The 16,082-nt window shown below is 39.6% G+C and overlaps 1 protein-coding gene across 1 annotated transcript; it reads left to right on the top strand.

Moving 5' to 3' along the window:
• The first annotated feature begins 799 nt into the window (after positions 1 to 799).
• zdhhc8a (zinc finger DHHC-type palmitoyltransferase 8a) lies at positions 800 to 15,102 on the top strand. The gene is made up of 10 exons (XM_061061643.1): positions 800 to 1,142; positions 9,247 to 9,368; positions 9,473 to 9,630; positions 10,017 to 10,189; positions 10,295 to 10,397; positions 11,580 to 11,671; positions 11,760 to 11,889; positions 12,012 to 12,126; positions 13,150 to 13,262; positions 13,369 to 15,102. The coding sequence occupies exons 1-10, from the start codon at positions 1,039 to 1,041 to the stop codon at positions 14,650 to 14,652; spliced, it is 2,394 nt and encodes a 797-aa protein (XP_060917626.1). The 5' UTR covers positions 800 to 1,038; the 3' UTR covers positions 14,653 to 15,102.
• The last annotated feature ends 980 nt before the right edge of the window (positions 15,103 to 16,082 follow it).

Here is a 16,082-nt window from a genome sequence, read left to right as displayed (position 1 = left end):
GTTAAAAAAAACAAATAGCTAGGAACATCAAATAACATAGCCAGTTAGTAGCACAGCTTTTAGTTTCGGTGTAATCTGCTTTTTTTTTGTTTTGTTCAACATTTTTCTTTTTTAATGTGCAAAACATTAAATGCATAATGTGAACATGTTGAAAAAAAAATCTTTTAGGTGTCCTTGTAGAAATGATCAAATTTCATTCAATCTCTAAGGGTGATCATTGAATTTACCTACATTTTCTAAAATCAGTATTGGTGTCTCAAAAACCCTTATTAGATGGCTTTAGTCAGTAGGTCATTAACTAAAGCTTTATTAAAGTTTGGCAGCGCCAATCCACAAAGTCTGCAGCTGTAAATGTTACTTTTTCTGTTAATAAAAAGATTGTGGTCTTAATTACAAAAATGAAGTGGTTCAAGCTGGAGACAACATTAAATATTGTGTCCACAAAATATCCTCACACTTTTTAAACCTTTTTTATTTTTATAACTAGGCGTTTTTTTTATTAGCTGTGATAAAGTCACTACAATATGAATAAATTCTGTACCTGCAGGCAATATGTCAACATTATAATTTTAAGAAGATATAGCCTACCATTTTTATTATTAGCCTATAATAAGCCTATTTTTTTTATTTTAGTGAGTATGTTTGCTTTAAATTGAATTGTCCTTTAAGAGACAATCCAGCTGTTGGTCAGATAACAGCTGGAGTCTCAGTGGTGTGTAGTAGACTACAGTTTTCACGTCATTCATGTAGAAAAGCTCCTCCTTTTAGGGATAAACCGGAGGCGGCATCTGTGCGCCGCTGCCTGCCGGCACAGTCAGGACGGGATGCAGGAGCGGGCATAGCCGCTGCAGACTGTGGCATTTATTAAAAAAAAAAAAAAAACTCCTTTACGACAATGAGTTTTCCGGCGCTCCTAGGTTGAAGACTGGGCTTTGTCCGGAAAAGAAACGCAAACAAACGGGTACTAGTTGCACGGTGGTGCGTTTACTGTCGCTTCCGTTAGTATGATGAGACTCTGATGTGTGCGGAGAGGACAGGATGCCCGCCAGCGGCGCCGAATCGCTGAAACCCAGCGCCTTCATCCCGGTGTGCACGGCCGCCTGCCTCCTGGTCGGCTCTACCTCCCTCTTCTTCGTCTTCACGTAAGTAAAGTTGATGACATGCAATGCTTGTTTGCTCCTCAGAATCTTTTGCTATTTAATCGCTATGTCAGGTATTCTCTCAAAATGTCTTTATTTTTTAAAATGTGGAATCGAGTATCATAACATGAATGAATGTCACCCATTAGATCCCTCTCTTAAATATCATTAAATAAAAATATAGACCTACTATATATACCCTTTCACTCTCATCTATATACTTAAAAACTGCTCTAACATATCTATTTAACAAATGCACAAAAGGCACCATTTCTTCCTCTTCCCCTCTAACTTCACTCTGCTGGCAGTCCCACCAAGGGCGGCTAACATCTGACCTGTTTGGCTCACAGTGTGGGCAAGTCTGGGTGCCTGCCCGGTGCACCCTGAGGACTCGCAGTAAGCACAGTTGTGGGGGATAAGCCACCCACAATCAAGATCAGTGTAGGAATACTTTTATGGGCCATACATGTCGTAAATTCAGCTGCTGGAAATCAAACACGCACACTCTGCAGAAGTTTTAAAACCATTGGCATGGTTTCTGTCAAGATCAGACATGATAAGACTGATTGAAATGTAAGTTTTTGATGCAACGTTTGGCGTTGGAATAGTTAATTTTAGCCTCCTGGTTTTGACCTATTTGTGAGGTAAGGCAGAGCTAGTGGGAGGTTGAAAAGACTCAGCTCAAGCCAATGCTGCTAGCACTGCAGAGAAAAACTCAATACAATATCCTGTAATACCCTCGAATCCAATTTAGCTGAGAACTATAGGATAGTCAGATTTATCCTATATATTTCAAATCCTTATGTGACTTCGAACCAACAAAGAACAAAAACAAGCAGACTAGTGTCAGATAATAAAGTACTTTCAATATGAAACCCCCTCTGATATCCCGACATACTGAGGGAACGCTCACACCTCATCTGCTCTATGCCACTCTACTGACCTTTGACTTCTGTAGCTACATCTGTCCTAGATTCTCCTGTATTCTCCAGCCGTTCACCGTTTCCACTGGAATCTGACACCAGATTGGGAGTATGGGATTAGGATCCTGTCGCCAATGCCATATGATCCCCCATCTGGGAACAATTTAGTCAATAGATCTTTGAATATACTATCAGACATCAGATATATTCTGTAGTGTCATTGGAGTGACTTAAAGCCCTTAAAGTACATTCATTTAATAGTTTTTTTTAGTTTGGCCTTAGCTTGAGGCTACAAATCTTTATTATATGTTATAATACATTATATTTAATGTATTTTTTGGAAGCGACAACCTCTGGTGTTGAAAATGAAGCCAATGTGAAACTGCAGTTCCTTGAGTGTCCATCTGAGATTGACAGTCTACTTCAAAAAATGATTTTGTTTTCTTTTGCTAATTTCTCTGTTGGTAAAAAAAAAACTGTATGTGAGGAATTTTTTTACAGACTCATTCATTTTAATGATAATAAGAGTTATGCATACATTTGCATAATGAGTGGTGTGGTTGAGTTGACTGACAAGTTGGCACCTTGTAGCTTTTCAGCCAGGAGGATTAAGGCCCTCCTAAACTCCACCTTTTCGCTTGTTTCTAGATAAATCAAACCATAGACTGTATATAGACAGGAACATAGTCTCAGTGATAACACCCATTGGTTTCTGGAGCAGACCTTTGAAGCCCATCTGTGCTATTATTGAAAAATGCTGTCTTAAACTAACTAAGTTACAGGCAAAGAGCTGGGGCTGAGGCAGGCCCTATAGCCTCTTGGCTTACAGCTACAATGTTCTTGTCTGTCATTCAAAACAGCTACGCCCCATACAGTATAAATGATGGCAGTTAGCCTTAATATCATCAAAACAGAAGAGACATAAATTAGTTATAAAAAAAATGAATCCCTCATACAGTGTGCCGTTAAAGAAATTAGCTATTGAGACCACATTCGTTTCTTTAAACCAGACTGTTAGAACCAGAGGTTGCTGCTTGGATCAAACTTTTGTTTGAGATAGCATTTTCCAATATGGCTACCGCCATCATCTTTCTTCATAGCGTCTCTTCAGAAACCACTGGGTAATGTCACTAAGACATCCATGTGTTGATGCCTTTAGTTACATCAAAGCTTTCAGTTATATATAGCAGCAGAATGATGAAACTGTATTCGTTGATATATTTAATTAATATAGCATTTATGGTACATGTCTAACAAAATTTGCTAAAATGTCTGTAAAATATTTACATAACCAAAATTGGTCAAAACATGTCAGACTCCTTTATTGTAATTCTATCTTGACAACTGCTTACTGTTAAAGTAACCACACATTTCGGACTTAGACTCACAGGCCAGAGAAGGTCCAGAAAAGCCCTGATTAACTTGATCTATGTTGTAAAAGATATATATATAAAAAAAAAAATCAATGGCCTGCTGGCGTGAAAGATTGAAAAGAGACTTCTTAATTGGGACTACTTTGCAAAACCAGCAAAACCAGGACACTGCAAGTGATTGAAAGAACGAATGCTGAATCTGCCTCTAATGGGGCCAGGGTTGCAAATGAACTGAAATGACCTTATAACCTAAAACTGTTTCAAATTATACAACCTGGTAGATTAAAGTTTGTCATTTTCTAAAGTCACGGCTTAAAATGATCCCATAGTGAGTCTCTATACCCTTACATAAGTTAAAAAATGCTCTTGTAAGTGTCTTAAACACCCTTCTAGTTTTGTTTGCGTGTCAAATACAAGGTACATACAGTAGACTTGAAGGCTATTAAGATAAACACTCATCAGGAAGTTAGACACGTGTTTTTTTTTTTCAGGAAAATTGGCAGAAAGTCAGTGTTGTGTTAGCTGCCTGTTAGGCCCACACTTTTCTGATATGAGCCATAACTGGTCTAATATCCTGTGTTTCTGCCAAGTAAGCAGCTGCAGCTGGAGTGACTCACTTCCTCCAAAAGTGGAGATAGACAGGTGCCAGGCTCTCTTCAGCCCTGCCTCACTTACACTGATTCAAAGGGACATCTCTTGTCATCTGCCATAGCATCACCCTGCCCTTTGCCCTGCTATCTGTGAATCATAGGAACATCTCTACCATCCGGTCAGACATTTTGTACTTTTGTTTTTCACATTTTATATCAAGATAAAAGCGTTTATCCCCGATTTTAATTCTCAACCCTGCAGCCATGTTATATTTAAAGTCGCAGTCCTTTCATCTGGTAATATTCATGCAATTATAATATGAGTGTGTGCATTATTAGTGGAGGCGTTTCTGTTTCCACTGCAAGTTTGGTAGAGCTCATTAAATGTCGAAGGCTCTTTTGTCTTCCTCTGCACGATAAAATTCATCAGTTGCCGGTTTCCTGCTTTTGTTCCTCTGACCGTGAACTTTTGTTTGGGTTGGTACTCAAGGTTTTCTGCATTGTCGCCTACACCCAGCAGATACCAAAGACATCAGAAAGACCAAGAAATATGTCCTTTGTAAATTAACTTATACTCTACCAGAGTACATTTGTATTTAATATATATAAAAAATATTCTGAATCTAGAAAGGCTACATTATCTGAAGAAAGGTGTGCTCACCTAGGCTGAAAATGTCTAGTGCCAAGTGTAGGCAGAACGAACTGTCATAAAATAAGGATGGGACAAAACATTTTTAAGACAGTATATTGTCACCCTGACTCATTTGATACAATTATCAAATCATGGGCGGTACATTTATGCTCTGAACAGATTACCTTGACAATTTGACTCCCCAGGTTCCTAATTCATGAATCCTCACGGTGACACTTATGACATGAATGAGGTTAGCATGAACAGAAGGATACTGGCAAACAGCAGTGAAAAGAAGTTACAAGATGAAGCATGCTAAGAGGTGTAGCGGGCACCAAATTTCAGCGTATAAATACATTAATCCTCCTCTTTACTTTTTTAGGGGCAGTTATTTTCGGTATATGGTATATTGTATATTATATTGTATGCTATGGTATATTGTATGCTATGGTACATGGTATTATGTGGTATGGTATAGTTTGATATTGTATCATATGGTATGGTATATGGTACGATACGTTATGATATGATATGAAATACTATAGTATGATATGGTATGTAATTGTGAGTACCCTCCAATTCCAACCCTTAACATGAAATTTAAATGTATTGCTTGCAGATTTTACGAGTTGTAAGCTAGTTTATCTAAATGGCAATTTCAATATGCCTTTAGCTTCAAATTTAGCATATTGTTATTGTCATTTATATAGAGGTAGATTTTGGTTGTATAAATACTGTACACACAGGTTAAAGTATAGCTATAGTAGAGTAGAGTCATTCTCACATTAAATTCACTAAGTGTAAGAGAATTTTCTTTGGCTAACATTACTGCATGCTAACATTAGCTTGGATTTGCAAGCTACATGTACTGTAGGCTACTTCATGCAGACAGGGGCTGCGGTATCCTAACCTTGAGGTATTAAGTATTAAATACTTTTGACTTTTAAATCTCCTGAATTCAACTTTCATCCATTAAAAGTATTTTTTTTTCTTCAAAAATGGCATAGTCTGTCTTTTCAGAAATTGGAGTCTTCTGAGCACAAACGTTAGCATTAAACTGAGTTAAGAACAGGTTAACTGAAATATGTAGAACTTACATTTAAAAATGTTACTTTAAATATATTGTATATTCTTGCTTATTCTCTCATTTAAAGCTCAAACTGTTTAACTTTAAAGCATCAAAAGACATAGACTAACAGTCAAAATCCATCGCTTTTAAAGGTTTTCGCACAAAATACATCTTAAATTGCCTTCACATGTAACGGATGGTGCACAGTGAGAAGAAAATTATGAAATGTGAATGACAACAGTTGCAGATCATTTGAAACCAGCACACTGTGACCACATGCTTTCTGGTGATTTATTGGCCAGTATCTTGAAATGTTTTTACTTCAGTAGTTTCCTGTGCTCGTGATTGCGTCTACAAATCTGACAGATTACATGGTGGTGATGTCATTTATCTAACTGTAACAATATTTCACTGAAGGACCCCTGTCTGCCAGCAGTAGTGAACTTACAGCTCAAACCAACTTTATTGCAAGCGTCTGGTGTGCCACTGACCCACTGTGGGGATGAGGGCAGCATGCAGATTGCAGAGCAGCTTACCGATCTGTGTGATTTAATACAGCTCTGCCCGAGCTCTTTCATTAGGTGGGGCTTGTCTTTGCCACGCTGCGGTGTAATGAACTGTCTCTCCCTGCAGTCCAGATGGCCTCAGGCCCATGATGATGGAAGCTTGCCGGCCATGCAGAGGCGTCCACATTGTAATCTGTTTTACAAGAAATCAATCAGATAAACTCTTGCAGGTTTAAGAGTTTCATGTGTAGATGTGGAGCAGGCTGTATTTCATAAGTAAATCAATGAATTTGTATTAACACAGCACCAAATCAGAACAAAAGTTATTTCACAACACTTTACATTAAAAGCAGGTCTGGTCTGCACCAATTTTAATATTATGTACAAAGACTCAAATAAATTCACCATGAGTAAGCACTTGGCAACTCTGACAAGGAAAAAACTTCCCTCAGGAAGAAACCAGCTCATTGGTAGAGGTATCTGCCGCAACCTGATGGTGAATGCAATGGAATATATCAAGAACCGATCTATCTATCTGAAGGGGAAAAGGGGAATAATACTTATATTTTAAAGACCATGGGAAATAATTTAAAAGTTAATCAGTATATGGATTAACAATGTATTTAATATAATTCAGTCCCGTTTTGGTGACCTTCTCTTAAGAAGCAGTTTTGTAACTAACCAGCTCGAGTTACACAGCTTAATGTAAGTGATCAGCTGTGACAGTTTAAGCACATGTCAAACATGACCATATTTAGCTGGAAGAACTTGGATACAAATCCAGAATAGCAGCCTAAAGGGGGGAGGGAGGGATCATATTATACTCCTTAATCTTTTTGTCACATATTCTCTGCTTCTTAAGGTTTTTATAATTTAATTATGCTAAAATTATTCAGATCCAGAAATATATTTTTTGTCTAATTTGCATTTTTTTCATTCATCTTGGGCTGTAAGCGAAATACCATTTGAAATGATCTCCCGGTATACAGTAGATAGTAGCGTGCTGTTTGATACCTGACGTGCATTGACGACACGCACGCTCTGTTTGTATCGAATATGGGAAATACACAATGCACTGAACTGGCAGGAATGGTCTGTAATCCAGAGTTCATAATCCAGGGATTACTGGGTTTGCAGCTGGCATGGCCTCAGCAGGCGTTCCTCGTGGGGGGAAAATAACCCCTCCCCCACAGCCTAAAACCAGCTGAGGTGGGGGTTTGGGGATTGGAGCTGCTGCTGGGATGAAAATCCGCATTTTCACTTTTACAAGATTTTCTGTTTTAACCTTTCATATGTGAAGATATGTCTGGAAAAAAAATCTACAGAATTGTATCCAGCTTTACTCTTTTTGTTTGTCAATCTACAGGCTCTAAAGTTACATTTTTTATATTTACAATGACCTGGAAGACTGAGAACCTGCACAGGCATCTTACAGGTTCATAATTTCTCTCCACCTGTGCTAAAACAAAAACAAAAAATGTGACTTTTAATGACTCGAAGATAAAAAATTCCCATGCACTTGACTTCTACAGTAAATGTAGGTTAACCATGTGATGTTCAATCAAACACTGTAAATATAATCCAGTGAATCTTTTCCTCTCTGTCTATCACTGTAACCTGATTACACTACCCCTCCCTCTAATCTCACACAGCCGAGATATATCCATACTTCAGTACGGTTCAGCATGTAGACACACACACACACACATGAACACACATGAACACACACACACGCACACACTCACTCAGAGTCTTTATATGTCTCTCGAAGATTTTTGGTGGCATTCATACACTGATAGATATTGGTTCAAATCCTGGTAGAAAACTCAGATCAATACTTTGATACTGGATGCTATTTTTTTTTTTTTTAAGTTGATGTGATTAAAAAAACATTAGACAAGATATTATATTGAATCATTGCACTGATTTTTATAAATGACATGTCTTTTTGCTCAATCAGTCATTTTAAATGTGCTTTAAATTGAGCAGTTATGATAAATATTTAAACATTTAATGATCACTCTAATGACCATTTGCAAAAAAAAAGCAGATTATTTGCATTAAAACGTATTTTTCTTTTCAATATGGACATGTGCACTGATTTCTTTTGCAACTCAATCGCTTAGTTGTCTTGTCCAACAAAAAATTGCCCATCCCGGTTTATCAGATTTCAGGATGACGTCATTAAAATGCATTGTTTTGTCCGACCATTCAGCCTGAACTCACAAAATGTTCAGTTTATGATGTTATAAAACAGGAAAGCAGCAAATCCTTCCAGCTTTTTAAATCCTCGAATCTCAAATCATAAACCCCAAGGCCTCGACAGTCTCCGTGGACTCTTTTTGACATTTTTGTAGAATAAAGGGTCTTTAGCAAGAAACAGGTTTTTTTTTTTATATTAAAATAAGATTAATAATTGATTTGCACCATTAAAAATCATAAAGTAATTTCTCATGCCATTTATCAGTGAAAAAGGGAATATTTTATTGGACTATATTCATTGTCCATTAAATACATATTTGGCTTTTTGACAGTTTATTAGATGAAAAAGTATTTGACAATGCAGGATCATGAAAATCATAAAGATAGGATTCTTGTTTCTGTAGTTAAATGGACTAAATGATGAAGGAAAGATAATAAAGTCACAACCATAATCGTTCCTTTCATCCCTTTTGGTGTCTTGTCCTACTTTATCGTGTTAAACAGAGACAGTAAGTGTCTTGCCTTTCCTGCAGGGTACCCCACCATTTAATCCCTTGTTGCGGGCCCTGGTGAACACGCACTAATACATGCTTATCTTTAACTGTAAACAATTACTTTTGGGATCTTCTTCTCCCCTCAGAATAAATGGGATGAAGATTATCTCTAAATCTTTGTTGTGGCTCTGATTTGTGTTAACCTCAACCTCTAAGGGATGGATACTCCAGCGATGTAAAAATACCCTGGAAAACTGGAAATGTTACATTCTGCTTTGAATGAACTTTTTTTTCTCTCCTTCTGTTTTTGTATATTCAGATGCCCGTGGCTGGCTGTGACCATCTGCCCAGCGGTGCCACCATGTTGTGCCATCCTCTTTCTTTTTGTGCTGGCCAACTTCACCATGGCAACCTTCATGGATGCAGGTGTGCTCCCAATGGGTGAGTAATCAAATCGGATATTCTGCTCACAGAAGAAGATAGATCTCTTTTATTGTTTGATCTATGGAAGTGTTACATCAGCAATCGTCACATTTGCTTTCCAGCAAACGAGGACGAGGACAAGGATGATGAGTTCCGTGCTCCGCTGTACAAGAATGTGGACGTGAAGGGTGTCCAAGTGCGGATGAAGTGGTGCGCGTCGTGTCATTTCTACAGACCCCCACGCTGCTCCCACTGCAGCGTTTGTGATCACTGTGTGGAGGTGGGTGCATGTGTAGTAAAGAAGAAACATGAGAGATTGCAGAAATGAAAACTGCATACATGAGCGGGAGATGTCATATGTGTTGGGGAATCAAAATGGGGAAAATGAAGGCATGGATGCACAGATCTGGGGAGTGAAAACCAGCAGTGTTTGTAGGGAAAGTCTAAAAAGGAGATTTCTGTGGAGCTATGATGGACAGAATGTGGCGGAGGGAGAGAATCTCATTAATCAGGTTAATCCTTTTTCTCAGATCCCTTGTAGTCTCAGTAGAAATGCAATTCAAAAAAGGGTTCAGTGGGCCGGTATTAAAGTGTATTAAGAAAGCACAGTCGACATTTAAGTTTTAAATGAATGCTTTGTTGTTATTTCCCACTTTCCCCTCTCAGGACTTCGACCATCACTGTCCCTGGGTCAACAACTGCATCGGGAGGCGAAACTACCGCTACTTCTTCCTGTTTCTGCTTTCTCTGACAGTCCACATGATCTGTGTGTTCAGCTTTGGTCTCATATACGTCCTGAGCCACATGGACGACCTGTGGAAGCTGCACTGCACTGTCACGTATCCTAATGTGGATGTACAACTGTGCTTCTCTTCGTGTTGAATGTATGACACCTTTGTCCAAACAAGACTTAATGAAGCACTTTTCCTTTACAGTAAACACAGTTTGGTTGTGATCAGTATATCAGGACTGTTTCTTATCCCGGTCCTGGGTTTGGCTGGATTCCACCTGTACCTGGTCTCCAGAGGACGCACCACCAACGAACAAGTAGGTTTGATTTTCCGGTTATTAAACTACTGTCAATACCAGTGGAAATACATAAAATGATATGTAACAAATTTGGTCTTTAGGACTTACATATTGATGTATTATGTGGGAAAGGTTTCATTTTCGTTTGCTAACTAAAACAAAGGTTATACAGATACACGTTTTATATAAAGCAAGTGCAGCTAAATCTCTCCCATAGATTGTCAGACATTCAAAATCATAATTTTAAGATTTATTAGAAATCCCGAAGCCAACGTTAGAGCTGCATAAAAAAAGACACAACAATAGAGAAATAAATAAGCAAAATTCTAGAGATAAAACAGTAACTGGGTTACCTTTAGCAGGCCTTGACTGTATATGTTCTTTATATTATATAGAGAGGGTATGACACTACACCTCCAAATGCTCCTGCTGCTACCCTGCCAGCGTGTGAATGTGTATGAATGGGATAAGTTAATACTGATAGACACTTTAAATAGCAGCCCTCTGCCATCAGTGAAGGAATGTGGTGTGAATGTGTGAATGTGACATGTAGTGAGTGTAGTTTTCAACATAACCAACAATATTTACTATACTTTCACTGGCAAGCTGTTATGATAACAGCCTGACACTGCAACAATAGATCAGATATTTTAATACAGACGTTTACAGCTAAACCAGATAGATAAGTGCAGAGCTTTAATCCTAAATGTCATACACATACCAGGTGTTTTGCATTAGCAGGGTTGAAATCACCGTCACCCAATTAGGATTACCGGTATATACAAAAATAGTAATATATGTTGTATCTGTGTGTTGTGTCCTTGCTTGTGTTGTTCTTACTCTCTGGTGTAGTCGCTTTGGATAAAAGCGTCTGCTAAGTGAATTGTAGAATTGTATCTATACACATATACTCATACAAGTTTAGATAAACGTAGCTATATACAACTCTGGAACTGCAGGGAAATATATTCACTTAACATCAGAAAAGAAGGAGGACCACATTGCATAGATTTAGTTTAGAGACCCTTTTAGAGTGTGTTTCATTTTCTGTTACTTTACAGGAACCCCTCTCTTTTAACAGGCACAAACCAGACTTATTGGTGGACAGTATTCTGCCGGAATGAGCTGGTTCTCTAACCAATGATCTTTTCATATTTATGTAATAAAAATATGTATTCTTGTCTTTTTGTGATTCTTAAGGTAACTGGGAAGTTTCAAGGAGGAGTGAATCCCTTCACACGAGGTTGTTGCAACAATCTGGAGTATCTGGTCTGCAGTCCCATCTCTCCAAAGTAAGAGCCATTTCCTCAACTTAGTCTAGTTCTTTTTGTGATGTCTTATAAAACTCACAGACTGACGTCCTGATTGATGTGACTAAAGGTACACAGCACGGCCCTATAAGAAAACAGTGATCCACATCCAGCCTCCATTCCTGAGACCAGAGATTGACAGGCAGATGTCAGTGAAAGTCCGTGACAACGGGATACAGACTCAGGATCTTCAAACTAAAGTATGCATCAACAAATTACATCCCAAATTCAAAAGTTTCTCGGGCATCATCTAAGGATTGTAACCTCAGCTGTCAAGGGATTAGGTCTCTCATGTTTTTCTGGTATTTTTCCCTCCTTCCAGCGAACGTCAGCAGGAGCTGTCGAGCTGTCAGACATCAAACAGATGAAAACTGCACCACCACTGCCACCCAAACCAGAGCACGCCCTGCTGAAGAGCCACTCAACAGCCACAGATGGTACTGTAGCATGACACAATTACACTGTAATAGCCAGGCAAGGGATTGAGGCAGTTTTTCAACAGCTTATATACACTTGTATAGTGACAAAATACCAAAGAAATGAAAGAAGCATCCAATCCCAACTGCAGGGTCAATAAAATGATACACTGATCCAAGAAACAAGTGTTGTCTGTGTAGCCTAAGTCCATTTTAGTTTATTCCTCTGTGTCATAGAACCCCACTGTTCTAAGAAAATGGTTATGAGTGAGCAAACAGTCTTGGCAACATTATTCTTTTCTTAAAAAGAAGCTTAAGTCTATTCTGAGTCCATCCCACATACATCCTTCTGATTGCACAATTACATATCTGACAGTTCAAGGTCAAGTTCTCTATTTTTATATACAAAACTGCTAAAGCGAAGCATATGTAATGATCTCCTCAGTTCTCAAGCTCTCTCCAACAATGCTTATATAAAAGTATGCATGCAGGAAAAAAAGTACGTGTCTAAGAAATAGGCATAAAAAGGCATGCAGAAGTATAATGGCACCATGTATGCATATTTAACACCTTTTCTGTAGAAAAAGATAAATAATAATAATAATACATTTTATTTATAAGCGCCTTTCAAGACACACAAGGACACTGTACAACAATCAACATTTTAAAAACAGCGATGGATAAAAAAACAGCATGAAATGTAGGACAGTGTAATTGCAGTTTAAAATGTTAGAGTGATAGGAGATCTTGAACAGATGGGTTTTGAGTCTGGATTTGAAGATGGGGAGAGAGTCAATGTCAGGTGGCAGAGAGTTCCAGAGCTGGGGAGCAGAGCATGCATATATAACTTTGATGGGCTAATATATTGTGTATCTTATTGGCCTGAGGTATATGTATCCCCTAAGAGTCTTCAAGAGTTTGTTCAAATTAAAAAAAAAAAACTACATGTTCAGCCTTATCCCTTAAAAGCCTCCATGGTGTCATTGCAGGGCTATTCTTTGGATATCCACACTCTAAAATTAAGTTGTTTTTATGTTTTGACAGAAATGGGACACCATACAAAAACCATCATTCCGGTGTCCATCCCCACTGTGCCACAGTTACGGCCGGTCCTGGAGGCCATATCCAGAGGATCGTCACCAATTCCTCCAGAGCAGGTACTTCACTGTCTAATGACGATATATATTTTTTTTATATGAGTGTGATCCTTCCCTGACAAACAAGGTTTTTGTTTGTTTGTTTTTTATTTGTGGTGTTGTTTAGTTTTTGAAGACATCGGAGCAGCAGGGGAACAACAGGAGTCCTGACCTCCGCTCTGATTCTAAAGAAAGCCCCCATAGAGGCAGCCAGCAAGCCGGCCTGCCCATCCAAACCAACAGCATCTCCGCCTCGCTGCAGCTCAACTCTCTGACCCTAAATTCTCGCTCGCTCACCCTCAAACACAGCAATCGCCATGGCAACAAGCCCCAGCTTCACACCATGCACAGTGACAGTTTAGGATCGAATCCTGCACCGGGTATTATCACCTCCTCCGGGCTGCTGGCCAATCACAGCAGCAGCAGCCTCTCCTATGACAATCTCATGAACCCTGCAGACCCTCAGTTCTTGCCTCAAAGAGGGGCTCCGCCGGTCGGCTACCACTCTCACTTTATGTCTCTGGGTGCAGATGGGACTGTGGTGCAGCGGCCCCTTGCTCACGCTTACAGCCCCGTGTTTATGGGCATCACCAGACAGTCTCCTCAGCCCAGAGAGACCTCACCCTCCCTGCAGGGCCTCACCTCAAGGGACCCCTCTCCCTCCTTCCAAGGTTTCATTCAAAGAGACCCCTCCCCATCTTTCCAAGGCCTTATGCAGAGAGACCCCGCATCCCAAAGCGTGACAACACGAGACCTTCCCCCTAAAAGTTTGGCATCTCAATGTCTCAGAGACAGCCTCAGGGATCTCGGCCCGCAGGGTTTGACACAACCGAAATCTGCTGCTGCTCGCTATGACAACTTCTCAAAGACCCTCATGGCATCTATTCACGAGAGACGGGAGTTGGAGGAGAGGGAGAGGATGTTGCGCCTCCAAGCCAGGTCACAAGCCCTCTATGGTCCCGATGTTGGGATTTATGACATCCCTAGCAGGAGAAGTCTACCACCAGAAAACATCCACCGGCCTCCTGGCTCCCGTGGGCCGACTCCTCCTGCTTATGGCTCCAGGGAGTTTCTGATGAGCACAGGCATCTTAGGTTACGGCTTGAGGACGTCACCGCTCTCCAGCTCCTCTACGTCATCTCTGACTCGAGGCCCCAAAACGTCCAGCTCCCCTCTGCAGAGCAGCAGCAGCAGCAGCCTGCAGAGCAAAGGCAGGTCTTCCTCTCCCGCTTACTGCCCTCCTGATAGACAGACTCAACCCCTCCCGTCCTCTACGTCCACTCTGCCCCGTTTACCCTCCTCCTCCACCGCCTCTGCCCCCTCATACGCCTCCTACGCCACTGCGAAGCGTTCCTCGCTCACATACTCCACAGAGGGGAAGGACTCGGTCACCCTGGGAGCCCTTAAATAAGATTTAAAAAAAAAAAAAGAAAACATACTCCATGTTTCTGGTGGTGTGAATGAATCATCTATGCAGTGTTAGTCTCAGTCTTCACAGCGCTGAAACACTTTGTAAATAAGAGGCCGTTTGGGACTTTTCCTATGTGGGAGAGTGTATGAGAAACAAACAGTGCAGGATAAACTTGGAAAATGTTCTTCCAAAAGTCTTGTCCAAGTCTTTCAAAATCTGAGAATCTCAGGATAGTTGTGCCTCCTCTAACAAACAGAGCGAGCTCCACAAACTCAAACTGAAAGCAGAAGGGCTATGTGATGAGTACAGATGGACTTTCTATCTGCTTGTATGTGTTTTGATATTGCTTTTGTGAAACAATGTAATACCACATTTGTCTCCCGCCTACAAATTACCCAGTTTAATAAAATTTTGTAGTTGTTTATATGAATAAACTTATTTTGTAATTTTCATTTCTTTATCTCCATTATTTGCTCCTGTCAATGCCTATTAACCGGTGTAAATGTTTACATATTAAAAGCACCATACCACTCTATTTATAGAAAAGGAAAACATAATTCCACTGAGTGTTAGCCTTTTTGCTTCAAAGATATAATACTTGAGTGAGCTTGTTCTTCCAAATCACACAGTCTTTTAGCTCATAATTAACAGCAGTTAACATATTTGGATTTTAAAGCTGGTACAATAAATAGTATACAAATATTCTAACAGCATTTATGATAACCCTGCTTAATATGGACATTATGGATTTCAATGCATCACACTGGGATGGAGTGATTGTCTGCATTGAAGTTGTGATTGGCGCCCTCTAATGGACAGTTTCAGAATGTTGTGTGATGTAGGTTTAGCGTTCATATCCAGCAGATGATGCTATTGTGTGTAAAATGCTGGAAAATGACATGTCAAGTAATGGGAAGGCTTTATTCTTAAAGGTCCTTATTCTATACAGCATAGTTTTATCATCACAGGTACTGCACATCAGAAAACACGTGGAAAAATCAGGAATTATTGATCAAATAAATATATAAAGACCATTTTTGATTTAATTGAAAACATCTTTTACACGTGTTTCATGTTTAAAGGGCACAAGCAGGAAGGTCAAACCGCTCATTTTATTGTATCAGCCAGTTTTCAAAGCTCTGCCCGTCTAACTGGCATTCAGTCTCTGGACAGTCTTATAAAACATTCAGAGCCTTTGTGGCAGAAATGACATAACAAAATGAACTTTTTATTACCTGAAGCCTGTGATCCACAATCACATATTTGTGTCGGGCAATAAATGACAAGACCTTACACTTTCAGGCTGGGGCTTTTCATATGAGTTACTGTTGTACTTGACCTTACAGCAGGTGGGAGTGTGCAGATGACAGCTTGATAGGCCCAGACTGATTTGAACTGTTGGCAGGAATTTACAAGACGTGCAAATAACT

Source organism: Labrus mixtus, chromosome 17, assembly GCF_963584025.1.
Source record: "Labrus mixtus chromosome 17, fLabMix1.1, whole genome shotgun sequence".
Taxonomy (NCBI): Eukaryota; Metazoa; Chordata; class Actinopteri; order Labriformes; family Labridae; genus Labrus; species Labrus mixtus.
This window is presented reverse-complemented; position numbering and strand designations above follow the sequence as displayed.